The sequence below is a fragment of the Idiotropiscis lumnitzeri genome, chromosome 11 (assembly GCF_059441095.1).
Source record: "Idiotropiscis lumnitzeri isolate Australia: NSW breed Sydney's pygmy pipehorse chromosome 11, RoL_Ilum_1.0, whole genome shotgun sequence".
NCBI classification, from domain to species: domain Eukaryota; kingdom Metazoa; phylum Chordata; class Actinopteri; order Syngnathiformes; family Syngnathidae; genus Idiotropiscis; species Idiotropiscis lumnitzeri.
Window position 1 is genome coordinate 3916333 of NC_142401.1, and position 22350 is coordinate 3938682.

At 43.2% G+C, this 22350-nt stretch overlaps 1 protein-coding gene across 4 annotated transcripts; it reads right to left on the reverse strand.

Moving 5' to 3' along the window:
* Positions 1 to 308: 308 nt before the first annotated feature.
* Positions 309 to 17663, reverse strand: LOC148326807 (uncharacterized). Of its 4 annotated transcripts, none has more exons than XM_088308830.1 (16): positions 17518 to 17653; positions 15442 to 15557; positions 14211 to 15198; positions 12652 to 13039; positions 11982 to 12332; positions 10716 to 10938; positions 8305 to 8833; positions 8068 to 8227; positions 7847 to 7963; positions 7654 to 7761; positions 7220 to 7376; positions 6015 to 6483; positions 5586 to 5733; positions 5382 to 5471; positions 5095 to 5290; positions 309 to 4852 (listed from the first exon to the last, which is right to left on the reverse strand). In XM_088308830.1, exons 2-16 carry the CDS (start codon positions 15521 to 15523, stop codon positions 774 to 776), a joined length of 8085 nt encoding a protein of 2694 aa, XP_088164956.1. In that variant the 5' UTR covers positions 15524 to 15557; positions 17518 to 17653; the 3' UTR covers positions 309 to 773. The 4 variants fall into 4 exon arrangements, with proteins under 4 accessions (XP_088164956.1, XP_088164955.1, XP_088164957.1 ...); XM_088308829.1 differs by having other exon boundaries at positions 7606 to 7761; XM_088308831.1 differs by lacking the exon at positions 15442 to 15557 and having other exon boundaries at positions 7606 to 7761; positions 17518 to 17663.
* Positions 17664 to 22350: the final 4687 nt, after the last annotated feature.

The window sequence follows — 22350 nt, forward strand, 5'->3', positions numbered from 1 at the left end:
TCTCACTTATTGCAGGTGGGTCTGGAACATGTTCACATTTATGTATTAAAGGGGCGATTGTATTATTTTAAACTTTTCCCTCCAAATCGTCGGAACTAACACTAGACCAAAAGATTTTTATGATCCTGATTTTAGGGGAAAACAGAAAATATTTAAATCATCATTACAACCCAACTCATTATCTTAAATGTTGTTCTTAAAGTTTATTAAAGGTCCTTAAATTGCCAAGTAGTAAAAATGAATAAATCAGCCTCGCCTTCTACATGAGTAGTGAACACATTCAGTTAAAAATTACAAAGCCAAATCCATACGTGATCAAAAATGTTTAATTGAGGTGAAACAAATGATTGATTAGGTACTGTACTGTAGATAAATGGAAGCTTTTCTCATCGAGTTCAATAGCCATAGTTCTAAGCAGTTTTGTTTCAGATGATCCATCCAGAGTATATGGCTTTTATTTTTGCCTACTTAGAAAAGTATTAAAAACATCATTATGTACACGAATACAATCATATTTACATTTGTTGTGTGATATGACACAGAATTAAATCTTCAACTGGGTTTGACTCAGTAGCTATATTCCACACTCCAAAGACAAGTAACTTCAATGTCCTTCAGTTATGGTTCGTAAATGTATGAAACAACTTTAGAACAGAGAAATACAAATGCTGCAACCTAAAGAAATCAAATACTGCCATTGTCATTCACAACATGGACTTTCAGTGGTTATAAATTATGTCTCTCCAAGGTGAACTGGTGTAGTTGAAACAACACTAGGATGAGCTTTTATCATTTACTGGCGTCTTTTCTTTCTCCTTGGATTTTTCATGTTTGCTGTTTTTATCTTCTCTCCTTTCCCTGATTCTGCTTGTTTCCTGGCGGTCCCTGCCACGGTCTTTATCGCGATCTTTCTCTCGGCCTTTGTCTTTTTCCCGGCCTCTGTCTTTTTCCCGGTCTCTGTCCTTTTCCCGGTCACGGTCCTTTTCCCGGTCTCTGTCACGAGGTCTATCTTTATCTCGACCTCGATCCCTCTCTCTTTCTCGGTCACGGTCTTTATCTCTGTCTCTATCTTTATCTCCCTCTCTGTCTCTATCTGGGTCTTTATCTCTGTCTCTTTCTTTCTCCCCATCCCTATCTTTGTCTCTGCCTCTGTCACGGTCCCTGTCTTTATCACGATCTTTTTCTCTGTCCTTGTCTCTGTCCCTCTCACGGTCTTTTTCTCGATCCCCATCTTTGTCTCTGTCCCTCTCCCTATCTTTGTCTCGGTCACTGTCCTTTTCTTTGTCTCTGTCTCTACCCCTGTCTTTTGCTCGGTCCCGGTCTCTGCTTCGAGACCTGTCACGTCTTTTGTCTCGCTCACGGTCCCGTTCTCGCTCTTTGTCACGATTTCTTCCTCTTTCACGATCATAATCCCTTCTCTCTGACTCCCTGTCCTTGGCTCGGTCCTTATCTCTCTCTCTGTCACGGTCTCTTCTCTTGTCTGTGTCTTCATCCCTGTGTCGCTCGACCTCTGCCTCCTTGTGTTTCTCACTCTCTTTCCCTTTGCTGCGCTCCTGTTCTCTGCTAGATTCACTATCGATGTCCCGTTCCCTGCTTCGGTCCCGCTCCCTGCTTCTGTCCCAGTCTCGTTCTCTGCTCCACCGCTTGCCCTGACTCCGCTCCCACAGCAATCTCGCAGTCAGAGGGATGTCTCGGTCTCTTCTGGATTCACCAGAGAGCTCCTTAAGTCTTTCTTCTAATGATTGAGAGGGACCAGAACCCTGCTCTCTGAGTCCTACTTCAAAGTGACTAAAGAGTTCTGTGCTTTGCGGTTCAGAGCCTTCTCGGTTGGTGCTGAGTCTCCTCATGACTTCGGGGGAATGTCGACGCCAGTAGTCCTCTCGCCGTTTATCTGGACTGTGGCCTCCTATGCGACTAGGAGCAGTAATAGGAATCTCTGTGGGAGTCGGTAGCAGAGGGCCACTGTGATGGACAGGTCTTGCCTCATCCGAAAACCTATCAAAGCGGTAACGTTCAGAGCCACCAAAAGGCTGAGTCTGATCTCTGACTGCCCTATTATCCTGTAGAGGAGGAAGAGCCATGTGCTCATTCAAAGGTCCTCGATGTGGTGGTGAGTGTAGTCTGGGAACTCCAAACTTGTTTCTATTCTCCTGAAGAGGAGGAACAGCAATGTGTTCATCCAAAGCTCCTCGGTGTGGTGGTGAGTATCGCCTGGGAACCCCAAACTGATTTCTATTCTCCTGATGAGGTGGAAGAGCCAAGTGCTCATCCAAAACTCCTCGATGTGGTGGTGAGTGAAGCCTGGGAACCGCAAACTTGTTTCTATTCTCCTGAAGAGGAGGAAGGGCCAAGTGCTCATCCAAAGCACCTCGATGTGGGGGTGAGTGTGGCCTGGGAATCCCAAACTTATGTGGATTGATGTGTTGTCCGCTAATCTCCACACTAGAAGGTGGGCCTCTTGATTCATCATACTGGCTTGGTGGAAGACCCCGGTAAGCTGTCACCGGACTGTCTTTGAAAATGTTCAGAGGATGATTTTGATGTTGGTCCATATGTGTGAATGAGTGACTATCTTTACTATACGGTTCCCTAGGGCCACGGTTTTGGTCGACCATTTGGGGTTGAATTTGAATTGGAGTTTGATTTGTATGGTCACCATACTGAGATGGTAGGGGACCCCTTGGGCCTGAGAAGTGGGACAGAGGAGGAAGCCTGTTTTCCAAATGTCCCGGTGGTGGTGCTGTAAAAGGTGGAGGAGGACCTCTGTTTCCAGGGAAATTAAATGGTGGAGGAGGACCAGTAAATCGTGGAGGAGGGAGCTGGTTCTGTCCCTCAAATGTAGGCGGTACAGGAAAGCCTGGGGGCGGGCCTTGTTGTCCACTATGCTGAGGGGGGATAAGAGGATCAAAAATCCGAGGTGGAGGGCCTCTCTGGCCAATTGGTGGGTACAGTGGTGGTGGTACTCTGGGTGGCAAAAGGCTTTGAGGAGGTGGTCTTGAGATTGGCTGCTGTGGTAGTGGTGGCAGTAGTTGGGTGCGTGTCCATTGGTTTTGATAGGGCGGAAATGGAGTTGGAGGAGGGCCATACGGACAGGTGCTGTCAGCTTGTATTGGAGGACCCAGTACTGCGGGAGGACCATGCATCGCTGGTGGGGGTCCTTGCATCGACTGTGGCGCAGACATTGAAGAAATACCTTGAATGGGTGGTGGAACTGACATCGGAGGAGGTCTCATCATGGGATTCTGTCCGTGCCTTGATTGAGGTGGCAGAAAACTAGATGGTGGGGGGATGTCAGTTGGTGGTCTATAATCATTGTCAAAGTCTGATGTCCTGTGATGTCGCAGATGATGAGAATGAGTGTCACTGAGTACTGGAATTGTGGAAGTAATTGTTGAGGTCTTTGGTGGCTCATTGTAGGAACTACAAATTGTTGTGTCTTGGCTATTGTCGTCATACTGTGAGTCCTCACTACTTTTCAAAATACTTGCAGCATTTGGCCAAATACTATACTTGTCTGTCTCTATTTCAGGCTGGAGCCTCTCATCTTGGGCATCTCTCGTTTTCACTTCTTTTTCTTGAATATAGTCATACTCCAGATCAGGTTCCACAGTCTCTCCTAATAAAGGAATTGACACCTCTTCCTTTACGGACCCCATAAAGGGAAGTGTCTCAGATTTCTCTTCCTCCATGGGTAATGGCTTCTCTGGGTCTTTTGAGGACTCTGGAACATTATCAACAGAAGGCAACTGTGGCTCTTGAACTGCCGGCTGTGGTGGAGAAGAGTCATCAGATGACTCCTCCACTTTATCAAGCTGTTCATCTGTTGTTTCTGTTGTGCTACCTGCCACCTGGCGAGGTTCCCGGCTCTGTCGAGGATCTCTCCTCTGGTTGATCGTGGGTGTGGCCGATGAAGATTTCACAAGCTCTTCCACTTTTTTACCGAGCTGCATTAACTGACTACTGCCCAAAAGGGTTGGAGGAGTCTGTGAAGCCCCAGTCGACTCAGTGGATGGTTTATACGCGTCTTCCTGTTTTTCTAATAACTGATTTCCTCTCTGTTTCAGACTAGCCAGGATCTTTTCTGAATCTGTCATAGTTTCACATGAGGACTTTCCAGTTTCATCTGATTCAGTAGTTTTGACTTCATCAAATATTGAGTCATCTTCGGGGTCATATGCAATATCATCACCTTCACTTGGTTGTACTTCAGGTTTATTTACTACCTCAACCGGTTTATTAGACACACCGTAACCCATACTTGGGTCATACTCTTCCTCCGGGTCATATGGTCGGTCATCTTCATCCTCCTCTACCGGTTTATCTTTTGAAATTTGTGCAAACTGCTGCACAATTGGATCTAGCATTGTAGATGGTGGGATGGAAGTTTCCGCACCCTGATCAGATGGTGAGTTGGAAGCTTCAGAGTCATGCTTTTTCTTCCCAAAAAGAGTGTTAAGGATGGTCTGAAGAGGAGTGGCAGTTGCTGCAGAGGCAGGCGCTGAGCTGGATGAGGATGGAGATTCCACACCTGTGACAGAGGATGTGGCAGGTGCTTTAACAGATGACAAAAGAGAAAAGACGGATGATGTGGCCGCAGCAACATTTGGTGTCCCAGACGAGCTGGCAGGAGGTGACCCTGGAGGAGTAGTACTAAAGGGAATCTCCAAACTTTGCCGTGAGCTTCGCTCCACTTTGACCGAAAGAGGTGGCTTTGGAAGACCAGTTTCATCAATGTCTTTCATTTGGATCTTGGAACGTTTCTCATCAGTTTCCAATGGAGCACCAGGGCGCTTTCTATCCTTCTGGCAGATCAAGAGCCCCAATAGAAGGTTAGGCCGGGCTGGCTCAAGTCCTGCAAAATAAGAAACATACACTAGTGAATTAACATGTGAGACTCCACAACCTCCAACAAGCATGAGGCTCAGGGAACTAAAAGTAAATTCTTTTTGCAAGTGCACCCAAACATAGGATAATGACAATCAAATGGCAATGGCTAATGCTAATATAGGCACTGAGAGGCACAATTCACACAGCCAGACAAATTTAAAGAGAGACCGAGCAACACTGCAGTTGACTGTCCCTTTAAAAGTATACCTGGTCCATCGAATGGTAAGAGTTTGGAGGGTAGCGGGTCTTTTGAGCTCAAAGGGATTAGATAAAGGTCTTTGATCCGCCGGTTGCTGTTAGCTACCACGCCAAATCTTTTCCTGCTGCTGAAGTAACAGAAGAGAGACACGTAAGCTACTTCCTCTTCCTCTGTGGCCGGCTGGAATCGGATCAGACACAGCTCCTGCGATCAGTAAGAAGTGGCAAGATCAATCCACTGCAACAAAAACATGATTTTTTTTTTTTTTTACAATTTAACCATTACGCAAACCGACCTTGGACAAGGAGGTTTTCAACTTCCCAACATAGTCCCACACTGTGTTTGGAGAGATGCGTCCTCCAACGTGAATGGTGTCTGGCAAATCCTGCATATTATTGAGCATACATGAAGAGTTGCCATTTTGAAAACTTAAAGACACACATACATCCACGCACATGCAAATGAACTACATGACTAGAGAATTTACAATTTTACTCACCTCTTTGAGGTACTCAAAAGAGCCTGAAACCAGGTAAGCTTTGGTTACAAATTTGGCCACAGACTGCATGTTGATGAAGCCTTTCCAAATCCTCTCTTGACCATGGAGGAAGATTGCAGTCTCCCCCTCAGGAGGTGGCTCAGAAGTACTGGAATACAAACCATTTTAAATGAAATTTTGTGTTAATTTTAAAGAAGAAAGACTCATTTTCCGAGAATAGTTACTAAATTATGATCAGGCGACAAAAACCAGGTCATGCAGCTTTTAAACTACAGTCCCTTCATCATACACAGTTGCCATGATGCATCATTTATAACATACTCCAAATTAACAGTATTTCAAAAATTCTCAAAAGAACTGAAAAAGTATTGATGTTTTGAGTTTTTGACACCTGTAAACCAAGTTACTAAAATGATCTTAGCTTAGTACCTTGTTTTAGATTGTTTGGCCAAAGCCAGTGAGGGTGGAGGAGCAGGAGGCATAGGAAGGAGCGTCTTGGCTCCAACATCCAAAGGAGCAATGACTGGAACTGGGAGCAACTCTGCCATGGCATTTAGAGGTTTTTCTGGAGAAGCGTAAGTGACCGTAACGCCGGAGCCATGTCTGGCCATGCGTGGGTCTCTGCGTGTGATGCTGACAGAGGACACAGTGGGGGCGACGGCCTGGGGGATCAGATTGTTTGGGTCCTCTTGGTAAAGTTGTGGCTGTGCCTCTAAGACAACTTGCTCCACGCCAGACTGGTATGGTGGCGGGATGAGCTGCTGGTGCTGGTAGACCGTGGCCACTTGCGGTTGGCTGACAGCAGCGGCACTGGCTGAGTGCACCTCTTGCCTGGGTTGGTCGGGTCTCTTCGTGGGTTTGGTTTTTTTGGATGCGAGCTCATCTTCTGTCTTCTGGCCTAAATGAAAAGGAGAGAAAGGCATTAGATTGCTACAGTATTGGTAGCAAAGTCTTACACAAGTTATGTCATATAACTGCAACAATTGTTAGAACATAGTAATGCGAGCAACAACGTTGCGATGTAATAACAATGTTATTACAGTAATATTACACCCATTAAAATGAATGGCGCCTAGACCCGTCAATGGCATTGAATGACTAAATTCCTGTACAGTCACACCATTAACTGGAGTAGATGTAGAGTACAGTATATCATGATTGGTTGTGATGTCACTCAGCGGGTGTCCAAATTGTATTATTCATTACGAGCTCACACTTTGATGTTTAGATGAGCGCATGGTGTCAGGCAAGTTGCTCTTGACTTGGCTCTGAATAGATTTGGCCGAGATTCAGCTTCTGAAAGTTGCCTTTGAGAAAGCATATCAATAGGACTGAAACCACATGTATTTCAGTGGGTAGGCCAATTAAAATCATTCCAATTTATAATCTTGAGTAGTGTTCATCGTTCATTAACAAGCACGAATGTGTTCAAGTAAAATGTAGAGACTTCGAACCGCTTTAATTCAAGTACGTACTTCACAAGTACGTACTTCACAGATAATATAAAACATGACAGTTCAGGCACAGAAATATTTTAAATGTAAAATTTTAAGTGGCAATAACCAGTGATGCTTCATTCAGAACACAGATGACCCAAGACAAAGAAACATTCCGTTCTACCCCGCCTCATTTACCTGTGCATATTTTACAATTGAGGTCAAACAGATGAGTCCGGTGTTCCGATGTTGTGTCTTTGAGCATGCTACTAAAAATATCTGGCATACTACCGCTCCCCTCATTAGCAGGTGGCTGAGGTGCAGCAGAAGCAGTGAGGCTGGGCTCATCTTGATCCTGGGGGATTATAATGTATTCATGTGAAATCGTGAAAAGAACCACAATAACTTTCCAGAGACCCACGATTAAGTGCAAAGTCAGTGCAAGTAGGTGGAGTGCTTTTGTTTTTTTAAATTCAGCTCAGTCAAGAAGAAGAGCACAAAGTTCAAGAGCACAATTACCCAGGCTATGATACCAAATTGCACAGGTGAAGAAGAAGTATGAAAGTAGTAGTGCCACCACTTACTACAGAAGAAGCCATGCGAGAAGATGAAGCTGCGGCAGGGATACATACATCTGCATCTGATGGGGGCGGGGCATCCTCCACATCCACGCTATGAGAGTCGTACCTACTGCTTGTTTTGGAATGACTTGAATGCGCCCTTCCACCCGAGGACTGGGCCTGCGGGTAATACGGGTCATGTTAAAGACATCGCAACAAAGTGTCCTTCACTGAAACTGTTGTTTGAAGGTTAAGAAACATTTACCTGGGATGGATCTGGCTTCTTCCACCGAGCGATCTCCTTGGAAACCATTTCTTCAGCACTCAGCCTTACCAGCCGGAAAGGGCTAAGGTCACCTCCAATGACCCTGTAGAACAGGCCCTGAACACACACCATTCATTTAACCTCTTAATTCAAAATATGAAAAGTTACACTTTTTTTTTTTTTAATAAGCGAGGAAAAGTTTTACAATCATATCGACTCACTTTGTTTTTCGGGTCCTTGAGGTTGAACATGAGCAAGCGGTACTTGTTTTTGTACTTGCTGTCAGTGCTGAGGCAGAGGTTGAACATCTCTTTCTCGATGACAGAGGCTAGCCTCGCCACCTCACTCTCCGTCATTTTCAGATCATCGCTGTCATTCACCCTGGCGGGAACAAGTACAGCAGAAAGGCTCTAACTCAAAATATGCTCTCGGGGGGGGGGGGATTTCGGGACTCTCACCTCTTGTAGAGGATGTCTGTCAGAGAACGTCGGATGTTCTGTCTCATCTGGTGGTTGGCGGGCGGTGGTATCGAGGATGCCGAGGATGAAGCAGGATGGTGGGACCTTTGGGATGAAGAGTGACTGGGCGGAGTTGAAGACACCGGAGACGACGGGACTCTTGAGGATGAGGAGGGTTGATGATGAGACGGAGAGTCTTTTTGCTGAGGCTGCTTCTTTGGAATGGTAAAGTTAGTTTTTGTGACTCTTAGTGCTCCTGTGACATGGATTGGGCCTGGGGGGTAAGGCGATGGGGCCGGGTTGTTTGCTGTCCGCAGTTTCTTGGACTTTGTTGCAGATTTACTGGGAGGAGTCGCAGACCTCTTGGTTGCTTTGGAGCTGCTGGACTGATGGGACGACTTTTTGATTTTTGGAGACACCTTGGATGCCCTCGTGGTCATGGTCTTCTTCCCTTTGGTCTTGGAGTCAGAGGACGGTTTAACACGAGCCGGGGTCTGTTTCTTTGTCGGTTTCTCCTCCTTGGGAGGGGCTGCAAAAAAAAAAAAAAAAAACACATACTTTTAAAATTTGCTACCAATCATGATTGTGATCATTATTGTAGCTTTGTTCAACTATTTTGCACATCTCAGAGTTCGCAAAAGACATAATTCCATCCTTCAGTAATTTGGTACAGCAATGACAATTTTTTTCATAATGCCAGATTTGTGGCAACAGCAGTCAGTCTGTATATCTTGCGTGCCAGAAAATATGTGACATATGAAAGAGCGTCAAGTCCTGCAAGACCAGTTCATCCAAACGGACTTTTCAAGTCAAAGTGTATATCAATTATATCTCTTTAAATATGCTCAAGATACGTTACACCCTAAGGCTAGACAGGTCCCAATTCCCAAAGTCTGAAATGACAAAAGAAATAAATAAATAAAAAAAAATCGACTGGCCACATTTTCTTACATAAGTCATATTTAAAGCCACATACACCCAGTAATTCAGCAACATTGTCAAGCCTGCACTACATAACAAATGCCAAGGTAACCAGTGGGCACGTTTTTTCAAACAAACATGCAACATATGTCCAGAACTCCCTCCTGTGACAGTGACGAAGCAAGTTGACTTCTCAAAATGATCATGCAATAAAATGGCCCCTCGAGTCCTTATTGTCATCAAAGATAATACAAAAGTAACCACACTCAGGTGTGAAGTCACTCATTGAATGCCAAGTCTCGCTCGTTCTCAGCGGGGAGCCTTGGTCGAAACCTCTCGTGCAGGTAAATCACAGCTTCGTTCTTCTAGTATCACCTCTGAACTTCTCTCGGGCCTCTCTTCCTTCTTTTCACCAGTCAGGATAGGAACACCTGGGGGATTTCCTGTTTCACCTGCTGGCCATCTGGGACATGGTCTGCACAATCTCCACCTCCAGTGCCTTTTCTTTGTACCAGACGTAAATGCTTATGACGTTGACCTTCAAGGTACCCAAATAGCAAGTCAACACCGCTCAGAAAATCAATCAATGAAGGGATCCAAAAATCTGTCACATCATTTTTTATTTTAAGACAGTTTCCCACTATAAAAGATGCATCATGATGAATGAGCTCGAGGTTTGAAGAAAAAAAAAAATCACCGTTAACCCGGGGGACAGTAATTCAACTTTGCTGACCTTAACAGGTTAATGCATCATATAATAGGCTGTGGGGCGGGGAACAAAAGGTTACAAGACGTACCTGATGGAGAAATTACCTGCTGAAGTGATGAACCCAAGGAGGCGAGACTTACATATGAGGTGGTCCAAAGAGCCCACACATACACACCGCTCTAGTCCAAAACCACCTAACCATGACTAAACCATAACATTTAAATTTAGTGTCCCAACTAACAACACCGTGATATCCCAGAATGGCTTTTTCACAAACGGGGGATACCAAAATGATGCAGCGGAGGCCAAAGCGTCCTCGTTTAGCTAACGACCAGATTGATAGATCCTTCAAATCCCAAAGGGCAATTTAGCAGGACAAATACGGTCAGTGCCTGACGCTCTTAACGCACCAGCCCGTTTAAGGATTGACTTAACCGTACTACCAGGGGATCAATTACGCCAACCTGGCCATTCTGTGGAAGCTACTGACATCACCTCAACAGCTTCTCAATAAATCTCATGTTGAGAATCTCTCCAGCGCTTCTATTGAAATGTTTCATCTTCACCAAAAGGTCGGCTCAGACACGTACCTTTTCAGCAGTGGCCACTATTCCATCCAGAGGCACACGTCATCAAAATCACATGTAAACAAGTGATGATTACGGCCAACACAGAAAACTTGTGACAAATGTCCTGCTTCAGGTTATGCTAGCATGAAAGAAACAGCTATGATGAAAAAAAGGAACTAGCTTAACAAGAAGCCCCTCAAAGAGATACATACACTTTTTGTTTAACACTGTTGTTGATATGGGTGTAGTCTTTTCTGGTGGTACTGCAATGTAATTATGGTCGCTGCACCAGGACGCCGTGGCGGGCGGCGGCGGCTGGTCCACGGCGTGAGCGTCTTCATCATCCTCATCGGGGACGTAGTCGTCATCTCCCGCATCGCTCTCCGAGTCCTCCCTGCTGTCCTTCCGGGACCTCGTCCGGCTGGCAGCTCCAATCTGAACGGATCAAACGGATGCACATTAAGGCAGTTTTATCAGCGCACAAGAGAAGGCACCTGCCCAAACCGTGCAATCTGTCAAGAAAATTCAACTTTAGTCCTCTGAATCTAATCACCACTGCGCAATTAAATAAGAGCAATGCAAGGATGCTTGCAAGTGCATGCATCAGTTCATCCTTTTTTTTTTCTCTTTGATTTAAGCTAGAGCCTATCGCAGCTGACTTGGGATGAAATGTAGCACAAAGTTCAGTACTGCTTGCCAAGCAATCAGATGTTTTACGAGTACATATGAAAACCCAATCGCACGATAGCGCCAGTCACTGTTATGTAGCACCACGGGGTGGTTAATTCATTTGTTAACACTTTTAAAGATTAATTGGGCAGTAATGATTTTGGTGAAGCACTGCGGATGCAAACGGCATGTTCGTTAGTTTCAGGCGATTGAAGCAGGGAACAGTAGCACTTGATAGAAATGCCAACAGTATGTACCACTTTGGTATTTTGTGTCCTTCCTCTGGACCGCACTTGAGTGGGTTCACACCAGCTAGATTACAATAAATGCTGGAATTTTTCACTAACAGCTTAACATTCATCTAAAACAAATGAATGGGCAGTGTAAACAAGCCTGTTTTAAGACGCTGTCATCATATTTGTAATCAGAAATGTTTATGATCAAAGCATGTTCTTCATCACAAAGTGTTTCTGTTCAAGGCATTTAGTCACAAACCGATCATTTGAAAAACAGAACAAACAGAAAATGGCTCCAGGACAAATCATGTTCATGCAAAAGCTCTGTACGGATTTGATTTTGTAGTTCACATACACAAATCTAAGAAAATATTTCATTAGAAAAAAGACAAAAAAAACAAAAAGAAAACTTGTGAGTGGAGCTGCCATCTTAGTGATGACATCTTTGAACACAAGTCAACAAGAGGCCGCTCGTCTGCCTGATAATTGACCAAAGACACCTTGGTTCTAAATGCATTCACTTCAAGATGCAGTAGGGCACATCTTTTCCTGACTTAATGTCGTCCAAATTACCTTTGATGCGGAGGTGGATTTCTGAACTTTGCTCGCAGGCTCTTTGACTTCCGTGAATGACTTCATGGTCGCAGCAGCATGTCTCAGGATGCAGTCGTTGCCACAGTACACCGAGTCGGGCTGGGCGTTGCTCTCGCAGCCGGGGCCGATGCATTTCGGAAGCGACACGTCCTGCGGTGCCGCCGACTTGCCGGCCTCTTCCGTCTCGGTCGTTTTCACCTCCACGTTTGAAGCCACCTTCTCCTGCTCCATCTCCGCTGGTGCTTTTTGCTCTGGTGTGTGGCACGCCAGCTTTTCTGGCACAGGCGCCCCCTTCTGGTCTGTGTTTGGTGGTGTTGCCTGCTGTATTGTCTGCTCCAAAGCAGTACACAATAACTAATAATGAGCATGAGGATTTTGAAGCGACGAGTGTTTCAGAAGCCATCTTAATGTCATTAACATTCACACCTTGACAGCATTCTCATTCCCACTATTATTCATGATCATTTTGTCGTCTTTTGAGAGCATGCAAACATGAGCAACAATACACAAGAGAATTTTTGTACTTTAGGTCATGGATACCAAGAGGTGTTGCTCGGTAGTCACCATATGAATAATTTCAAAGCCGTAACTATCAGTTATACAAAGAGAGAAAATATAAATTCAGATTTTTTTTTTTGTCAGGACCTACCGGCTGAAAGATTTTTATCTTCTTTTTCCCTGTAGGATTTGTGGCCTTCTCGATCCTGCCTTTGATCCCGACGTCCTCCACTCCTTTCTCGTCTGTGCCGCCAGACGTTGAGGGTTGTGCCGGCGCCGCTGAACTTGCAGTGAGACCCGAGTCAGCGATAGTGCCACCCGCAGAAAGTAGAGGCTCAGCGCCAGGTTTGGTCTTCACCAGGTCTGTGCTCATAGACAGCATGGAGGTGGCGGGCCTGATCACCTGGCTTTTTTTAGCCGTACAATTGGGGCAGACGTAATCCTCGCCATTTCTCTCCATCAGACGCCCCCGAGCCTCTGTTATGCCCACACAGTCGCCATGGAACCACTCCTCGCAGCGGTCACAGCAGATCATGAACCTAGTGAGCAAGAACATTTGTAATGGCAGCCTGGTCGGAGTCCCCTCATTATCATTATTCCTGCTTGTTCATATCAGTGATTACGTACATTCATAACGAATTGTCAAAAAATACTGTTATGCTTTGGTACTTCTTGTATGGATTTGTTTAGTTTGAAAACATGTTTAAGTTTGAGCCTCCTCTATCATATTGTCCTTCCCTGGAAGTCAGCAGGGTGGAAGCGTCATCTGCAAAAGTCTCCATTTTTGTTAGGTCGGGCTTTAGTGAGAATCAGATCCTTGACTCGCAAGTTTTTTGTCGGCATCGTTTTGAGTTTTACAAAATACATATTGTCTGTGTGTTCTCCATTCAGAAAGGTCAAATTTTACTGCAAACACAGCAGTTAATTCAAAGGAAATTAGCATTTGACATGAGCAGGCCGTGAACACCTTTAGTCTGAATTTGATCTTCCCACATATTGTTATCGTTGGTCGGAATCCTTGCCATCTCCAAACCTATGACTTTTACGGGAACGCCCCCAATAATTCGAGGAAAATAACACACACAAGGGGACCGAACAATATTATGGATTTGTGAAAAAAAATAAATTGACCAAATTTGGCCATAGGAGGGATTGGCTTGATGCCCGCCAAGTTAAATTTAATTTGAGAAAAGCAGATGTGCCCTCGCTTATATTATCAACTGCCATGTCCAGTCTGGGGGAATGATGATGAAAGAAGGCAGAATTTAAGACGATGCAAATGTGTGTACAGTGGACTCGTACCATTTGCATGCATAACTGTCATGAATAAATGTCCGTAATAATAATAGTAAAAAAATAACGTAAAAAATGAGCAAGGGCTTCTGCAAATAATTGGTAAAGATGGAGAAAAACAAACTGTCAATTGAAAATATGCAAGATCAATTACATTTGAAAATGTACCTCAGACTTTTGTATTCTTAATGTTGTGTAATCAATAACAAGTCGGCTCCCAGATTTCAAGAAATCAAGAAGAAAACGTCCTCTAGTAATACACCGACTTGGGGACAATTCCCTTATGATTCTTTCAAACAGCTATTTTTTTTTTTAGAACATCTTGATTTTTATTCATTACTACAGGGCCACTTAATATACGGAACAATTAAAAATGCAATCTTAGAATTGGCACCCAATGAAGCTTTCAAAACAAACCTTTTGTTGTGTTTCTGGCGACAGATGCAATAAAGTGCATTGGGGTCGTATCCTCCATCAGAATCACTGCTTGATGAAGATGAGGAAGAAGAAGCGTCATCATCACTGTCCTCCTCTTGCTGAGGCTTGCCTGTCTTGCCAACAGCTTGCGCAGGAGTCGCTGCCTTGCCGGACGTACTGTTCACATTTGTCACCCGTTTTTTGTTGATATATGTTCTAATCGGGCCGCGCTTTACCAACAAGCCAGGGTTTTCCGCAACCTCCTCGTCATTGCTGTTCTCCTCCTGAGCGTCCCCTTGAACATTCGGCTTCATTTCCTCCTGTTTTTTCTCCAGCTCCAACTTAGGCTGCTGGTGTTCCTTAGCAGTGTTTCCGTCGTCTATTTTAGGGACGGCAGCCCCTTTGCCTGATGTCTCGGCATCTTTGTCCCGCAGCTCGGCGTCGTCGCCGCTGTCCTCATTCTCCGAGCTTCCTTCGTCTTTGACGGCGGCGCTTTCGGTTTGCCGTTGCCACCTGCCACGCTGAGTTGACCTCCGAGTCTGCTCCCTCGTGCTACTTCTCGTTCTCCTTTCAGACGGCTCAGGCTTGTCCTCCGCTGTCTTTGTGTCGGCGTTACCGTCAAAGCTGGCCTCAGAGGCGGTTTCTGCATCAGTTGGGGTTTGTGAAGGAGGATCTCCACTCTCCAGGGTTGGGGGCGCGCTCTTTCGGAGCACTCTTTTCGTAGTGGAGAGGAATTCCTCCAGTTTGTCAGTACGCTTTGACTGTCTGCCGCTACGGCGCACAGGATAGCGGCTGTCTGGGTTGTCGGGTGCTGCTTCCACTGGCATTTCTCGTTTAGCAACGGTGGACCGGCGGAATGCCCACGTTTTCTTCAACTCGCTGTTGGCTTTGGAAGATTTATCTGGTTTCTCTATTGTCTCTGCTGCCACCTTCTCACTTTCAGTTGGGAAAGTTTGCTTTTGCTCACTGTGTAGCTCCTCTCCATCACCTGTAGACACATTACAGAAAGCTCAAGGTAAAATTAATTACAGGACTAACTACAGCTTGAAAACATGTTTGAATATTTCAAAGAATCAATGGAGTATTCATAAACTACAGATGTACTTGAGTATTTTTTTTTCTTGTGTGCCTTTAATTTCTACCCATCTAAGGTTGATACAAAAATCACACCGCACTACAACGCAAATATCCCCAGACTTCATTCAGGGAAAAACAAGCTCATTCAAGGTACCTTGAGAGCAGTTATCCGTATGGTCTTGGCTCTTTTCAGGCTCATGAGCTACAGAAAGCTCTGGGCTCACATTCTCCTCCATGGTTGGAATCAATCACTACTTTGAAACCGAATCACTAGTTAGGAGAAGAGCACAACAGAGTCACCAATGAAGGGCAAACGAGGTACAGCAGATCCCTACTCTTAAGGAAATCAAGATTTGCTTTATACTTGTTCAACTAATGTGAATTTAAAATTCACCCAATGTTAATCGGCAGAGAATATAGTGACAAAAAAAGGAAGCCAGTTCAAATCCTTTATCGCCACAAAAATCACAGTGAGCCTTGTTTTTATATTCATGGACTCAATGTCTAACTAATGCAATATTTTAACAAAGAGGGGAAAATTAAAGAATCACATAAGGAGATGTGACAATTTGATCTATTTTCATTAGCTGCAATCTATTCAAAAGCGTGTCAAGAATCATGGAAATATCCTGCGACACGAGTGCAGCAGAAGTGATTAGATTTCTGTATATCACATCTTTTATAAATGTTAATAACCTAATGCAACAATTTAAAAGGATGCACAAGAATGTGTCAGCTGCAGAACAATTCAAGTTGGAAAAATATTGCTTGCACTGTAACATCTCTAAAAGAAATATTTAAGGTTTGATTCATTATTAGTTTTGTAACATATTTCACTTCTATGCACAATAGTATCTAATTATGTTTCATGTTGTTGCCCTAATTAAGGTTAAAACTATGAATGAAGAAAATTGGCTAAGATTGTGAAGACTGTACCTGCAATTCGTCAACAAAACAAAGGCTTCACAACTACAATCATCAGGATTTGAAGATCTACCAGAAGGAAAAAAATGCAACGTAGAATAAGAGCACTTTGCTCCCCATGAGCAAAAGAGTGACATTGTGTTTTTTTCTTCTCTTTTTTTTTAGAATATTCAAATTGTAAAAAGGCATCAGCTAAATGTAATGCACAACAATATGCCAAGAATCAAATAATGTTATGGCATTTCTGACCTTCAACTACAGTACCGGAATTCAATGTGCTATTTGAATCCAATAATTCCATGAATGCTTGGTCATCAAGAAGCAAAGTTATTAAATTGCGGAGCACAAAAGTCCTTTCACAGAATAGTGTTTCTTGTGCATGCATGAAATATCCTGATGTCGTAGTTTCCTCCAATATAAAACAAAACCACCGAAACCGCGCTGCACCGCGCCACGTGACTGGTTGTGATAGTCACAAAATGGGAGGAATGGCCAAAATGGAGAGCCACTACTGCACAACATTGGAATCAGCATTACGGACACGTTAAAAAAACGCGGCAACTGCGACCGATTAATTGTGTAAACATATCTCAAAAGAAAAGTGAAGAGCGGTGCTATGCTCGCTGATGACGTCACGTCATTACTTCAAGAACAGGGCTACACGCGGCCCTCAACAAAACACAATCCAGGCGCCTGTAAATGTCGCACCACAGCAAGAACGGCCACGTAAAATGTCAAACACTTTCGAATGCAATACACCCTCTACGGTTATTGGCGCAACAGGGTCGCGCGTATGGCTCCACAGCAACATGAAATGGCCGCAAAGCTCATTTGCTAATCGCGTTAGCTAACACGAAAATGCGTTGTTTTAACGTAAAAAAAACGAACCGAGCTGGGCGTGTGGGAAGTAGCCGTGTATTGCCTGAGAAACTCGGATTGCTTCGTTTGTTAGATCCACTGGATTGCCGTTTCTAAAAGAAATGCGTCGTTTCAACAAATCCAGTGAAAGCGAACGACCGCCCACCACGAGCCTCGGCTACCTCGCTAACTAGTTTGATAATTTCACTGAGATGCGCATATCCACTTGATAAAATTAACTTAAAATAATACGAGAACCTATAAAACGATCAAATGCGACTTGATTGGCAAGAATACGTAAGCACGTACAACCTTGCATGGCGTTACTGCAGTAGGCGTCGACCGGGGGGGGGAACAATTCTGCAACTATTGAGTTGTAAAGAATCGAATGAATTCTATAAATATTCACAAAAAGCGACTCGAGTAAAACCCACAATCTTCTACCCACCTACAGGTCAGAGATACGGCGGTTCCCTCGCTCAATCTTCGGCCGTGCCTCCATTTTCCCAAATCCTGCTGAGGCTAGCTGACTGCGCCAGATGGCTGACCTCACCATCGGCAGGACACACGGCGCCCCGACTCACTACCGCCCCAACTGGCCAGGAGTGGCACTCCATACAAGTAATACACTTGAACTTTCAAAACGCGTGGAAAGTGGAGACATCTCGGAGTAAATACCCGCAAACAACCCGTTTATTTATTTTGGTTATGTCTGGATGTTTCATTATGGTTTATGCCAAGACTGGTAAAAAAAAAAGTCATAATGTTGTTTTAGCTAAAGACAGGCCGCAACTATTCTACATTCTCTACTCGCTCATTTTTTTCAACTCTCATCTTAGCGTATATACGGACAATAGTGACTGATTTTATAACGTAGCTGATATAAACCTATTAGCATGGATGGACTGGACATCTGCCGTCCGGGGCATATACCTGGTGGGCTGGCCTCTTTTTCTACCATTTTACCTCAAAGGTCAAGTCAGAATATATATTTTTTAAGAATGTTTTAAAATATACGGTTTTATTCTTATAGCCAATGTCAACTACACACATTATTTTTACACCATAGCAAGCGACATAGCTTGAAGTCATTGTTTATCATACCACACACGGTCATCATTTCATGAAATAAAGTGCAAACATAGCCTGAGTCTTGTTCAACACACTCATAATACAAGAAGGAGAAACTTAAGTAAAACACATTTAGAATTGTGGAGAATTAAGAGATATGAGTGTCATTGTGCTTTTTAGATATGATTCGAATGAATGGAACAATAATCGCACTGTGCAAATGATGTCGGCTCTGGATTGTTTATTACCTAGCTGATGCATGAAGTAGAAGTACAGAATAAGCAAAGCAATGACAAATAAAATGACACAATCTCGTAAATTAAGATGAGTAATACATTTCTTTTAATTTAAACTCGATCCTGCTTTTATTATGTGTGTTGAGCAAACCTCTGGGTATTGTATGCAATTTTTTTTTGCATTGTGCATTTTGTTATCATCCTGTATTAATCATAACTGTTCAAGGCATTCAGAAAATCCCAAGCCATGTTTCTGCAAATGAGGGTAACACTGCCTCATTCCAGTTGATATTAATGGCAGCAATTATTGGAGAGATGAATTGTGAAATTAGCACATTAATAGGTTATTATCACACAATCAAATATGCTTGTCCCAAGTGACTTTCTTCCGACAAAGTGCTTGATGGAAACATTTTCATGTACTGAAAAAGAATATGGTTATATGTATGACCTGCCGGATGATAAATGGGAAATATCTCAATTATGTATGCAGGGCTAATGGAGTTGTACATTCTGAATTTAAAAGGCTGTCTCATTCCCATTCGACTTGTGTCAACAAGCTGGTTATTAAATGGAACTTTCTTCACTATAATTGAAGTCAGGTAACTGCACTCCTTTATAGCAGTGTTTCCCAAACAAGGGAGGGGTACACGAGCACATTGCATGGGGTACGTGGAAACATTTAATAATTTATTTTCCAGATCAATACCTTTTGGCACAGTTGCCCCAAAATCACACCAGCCAAGTGTCAACTAAAGTGTTAAATTAAAGGTAAGTTGGCTGATGAAAAGAAAGTAAAACTGCAATAGAGGGTCTGAATATTCATGTTCAGTGTGTTCTTGATATTTTAAGTTTAAAGGCCTGTTTAAAGTGTACTTATTCAAAGCAGCTCCATTTTTTATGGTTAATGTTATAAGAGTTATATTTTACAAAGGCAGGTTTATTCTTCATTCATATTTTTTTTTTATAATTTTCCCTAATTTGTTTTCAAGGCAACATCTTTATTTCTATATTTAAAAAAGATAATGGCTAAGAATGAAATGCTCAAATCAAAGAAACGAAATAAAATTATGTTCATGTAATAATCAGTTGTGTTGCGTTTTACTTTTGGAGAATGATCAACACGTATGAGGGAGAGGGTTCCTCATGTTATGACGAAAAATAATGTTACGAGTACACGAGACAACCGGTGTGGTATACTAATTCACCACTGGGTGGCACTGTGACACTGCAGCAAAACAGCCATCGTTATCCAGATGTTATTTAAATTTGAAAGGTTAGCTTCTCCCTCAGTGCTCACTCTTTGCAATTTGAAAGGTCATCATTCGCAAGCAGAGGACAATCTGATGTAACATTTATGTTCCAGAATCATATTCATTGTCTATCGTGGGGCACAGAGTGGATCACTATCCCAATTTGGCTCACACTCAAAATGTTTTCAGATTCCCACCAAAGGTGAACATGGAGGGAAGAATGTTCTTTTCCCCCCTGCTGTGGTCAGTCTCATCAGCAATGTTTTCCCAGCAGCGTTAAAAGATTCCTCACTTACATGTTCAGAATTTGTCAAGAGTTCTCCTGTGACTATAAGTGACACCATGAGTCAATGTGTCACGCAGACGTTGGATTGGAGACACGGCATCAGCTCATGAAATCAAATGTCACTGTGCCACACACCATACGAGAACGGATCCATATTTCTATCAGACGCCACGTTCTGACCAGATAGGACAAGATTGCCGAGCATGTTTGTGCATATTTTACAGTGATGGGGCTCCTCTGTCTTCATTGAACCGCAGAAGAGGTTGGGGGAGATGCCTCCAAGGGGTCCGTTCATGTATGGACATGCATGCTCCAAAACACACATACAGTACATGAGAATTCTACCCTGCTGTTCCTTTTCTATTAAATGTGCATGGTGTGAATTGATCCCGCCCATGAATCCGTTTTTTAATTTTTTTTTTTGTCACAAGAGCCTCTTAAGAGTTCTCATTTTGAGAGAAACGGGGAACCGGTGTTATTGATCCATCTGTAAAAAAAGAATGGCTGGCAACAAAGATGAAACTGCTTGTTGGCTGACCTCCTAACAAAAAAATTATACCTGGGTGCACCACCGGCTGTGTTACTTTGACTTTTGTGCTACTTTCTCACCACGATCAATACGATATTCCATTTTGGATAGACAGGAACGGGTTGCATGCTCGATATGTGACCGCATTTGTGTTATGATCGGTGTAATTATTTTTTTAACAACCTAACGCCTTACTGATGATGCCTTTTTTAAAGTGTCTGTTTTAAAGTCTGATTGATTGATTGTAAAATCATTGACTTTATGAACAAATACTACTTTTTATTTGCATGATAGAATAGTTTGGCAGATCTTGTATAAATATTTTTTTGTTGCTCTAACTGTCAACAAAACCAGTTGAAAGCCATCGCTAGACAAAAGGCCTGCGATTGGCTGTCCACCAGTTCAGGATGGGACCCGCCTCTCGCCCGTCAAAGTCAGCCTTTATAGGCTCCAGCGCACTCGCGACCCGAATGAGGATAAGCGCTGCTAGACTAGATGGATGGGAAGACAAAGTTGTGGGTGACAGGTCTTCCCTCAGCTCACCTGCTTGATGTGAAAACGCAATAGCACACAGCACAAAATCCAAGTGTTTGTATCATGGCTGAATTCATCTCAGGAATCAATAACAAGCATCGAAGCCATCGGCACTGCTTCTGCAGCCGAGCAAGAATGCGTCACCATTGCATTGTCTTGTCTGTGATCAATCCATCTTCGGAGCAAAGGATCAATATGCTACAGGCCGCTCGTATTTCACTGATGGCCCAGGAGTGCTGATCTGGCAGACGGAGAAGTAAAAAAATATATATATATATATGAATTCAGGATTATGAACAGGGTTTTTATGGGTTGTTCATATGCTGTGGAGCACAATGAGGTGAAATGCAACCGAAGGTGAACAATTCAAGTTTTGGGTGGCACGGTATCCGTGTTTGTGTGCTCCATAGACGGCACGGCAGCCTGACAGCTTGTCGATTCACTGAATTTATAATGAATCTTCTTTTATTCTCATCTTTTCTTTCTAACCTTTATCTTCTCCTTTACCCCTCCCTTTCTCACTGTCACCTTCCCCTCTTTCCTTTTGAGAATGGTCTCGCCTCTCCCTTCTGGTCTCCCTCCCTGTCACAGAGCCTTGTAGCGCATCAACCTGAGAGCAAAAAACAAAGATTTATTTGAAAGGCGCTTAGTTGCATCTCTGCCTGCTCCTGCTGTCGTGGTGGCCTAATGATGCAAATGTGCGACTGTCTAATGAGCAGCAGTTTTGTCCCACCCAAGTTGGCCACACTGGCTCATGAATAATATCACTGTGTCAGAATCAAGATGTGTGCTTCTCTCCACTCACACGCAACTGCCATTGCAGATGGTGCTTGGCGGTATATGTTTAAAAAAAAAAAAAACATCCACAAGGTTGTCTAAAAAGGCTACTCAGCTATCTAATTTTAATTTCATCAGTTGTGCAACCACAGGTGTAGAGACTCGAGAATCAAGGGGAAAGAAGGGCTTGTTTTATTGCTAAGTTCACACTATTTTCCCGGCAGCTACGACAGCTCCATTTGCACAAAACCTATTGTGTTTTGGCAATTTTTATCTGCTTATTTTCAGTCTTGCTGTATGTTTTCTCACTGTCCTACCCTGTCGGGTCTTGTTTTTTTTTTTAAGTCAGTACAGCATATTTAATAAACATTGATTTTATTAAAAATATAAGCACGCAACATGAAAGACATGAAAACAAAATCAAAGAAAAGATAAATGCATATCTTAGTTCAATGAAGTTTATAAGTTAAAAAGGAGTAAGAAAAAGTTGAAAAATGTATCTAGTCTCCCTTGTTTTCTATAAATGATTAAAAATCATGTTAATACACATATAGATCTCTCTCTCTCTCTCAATATATATATATATATAAAATAT

Coding starts and splice junctions, on each gene's coding strand:
- LOC148326807 (XM_088308829.1), bottom strand. CDS start 15,523: ATGGAGGAGAATGTGAGCCCAGAGCTTTCTGTAGCTCATGAGCCTGAA. Junction 15,199..15,441: donor TACGGATAACTGCTCTCAAG/GTACCTTGAATG, acceptor ATGTGTCTACAG/GTGATGGAGAGGAGCTACAC. Junction 7,762..7,846: donor AGAAGCCAGATCCATCCCAG/GTAAATGTTTCT, acceptor TATTACCCGCAG/GCCCAGTCCTCGGGTGGAAG.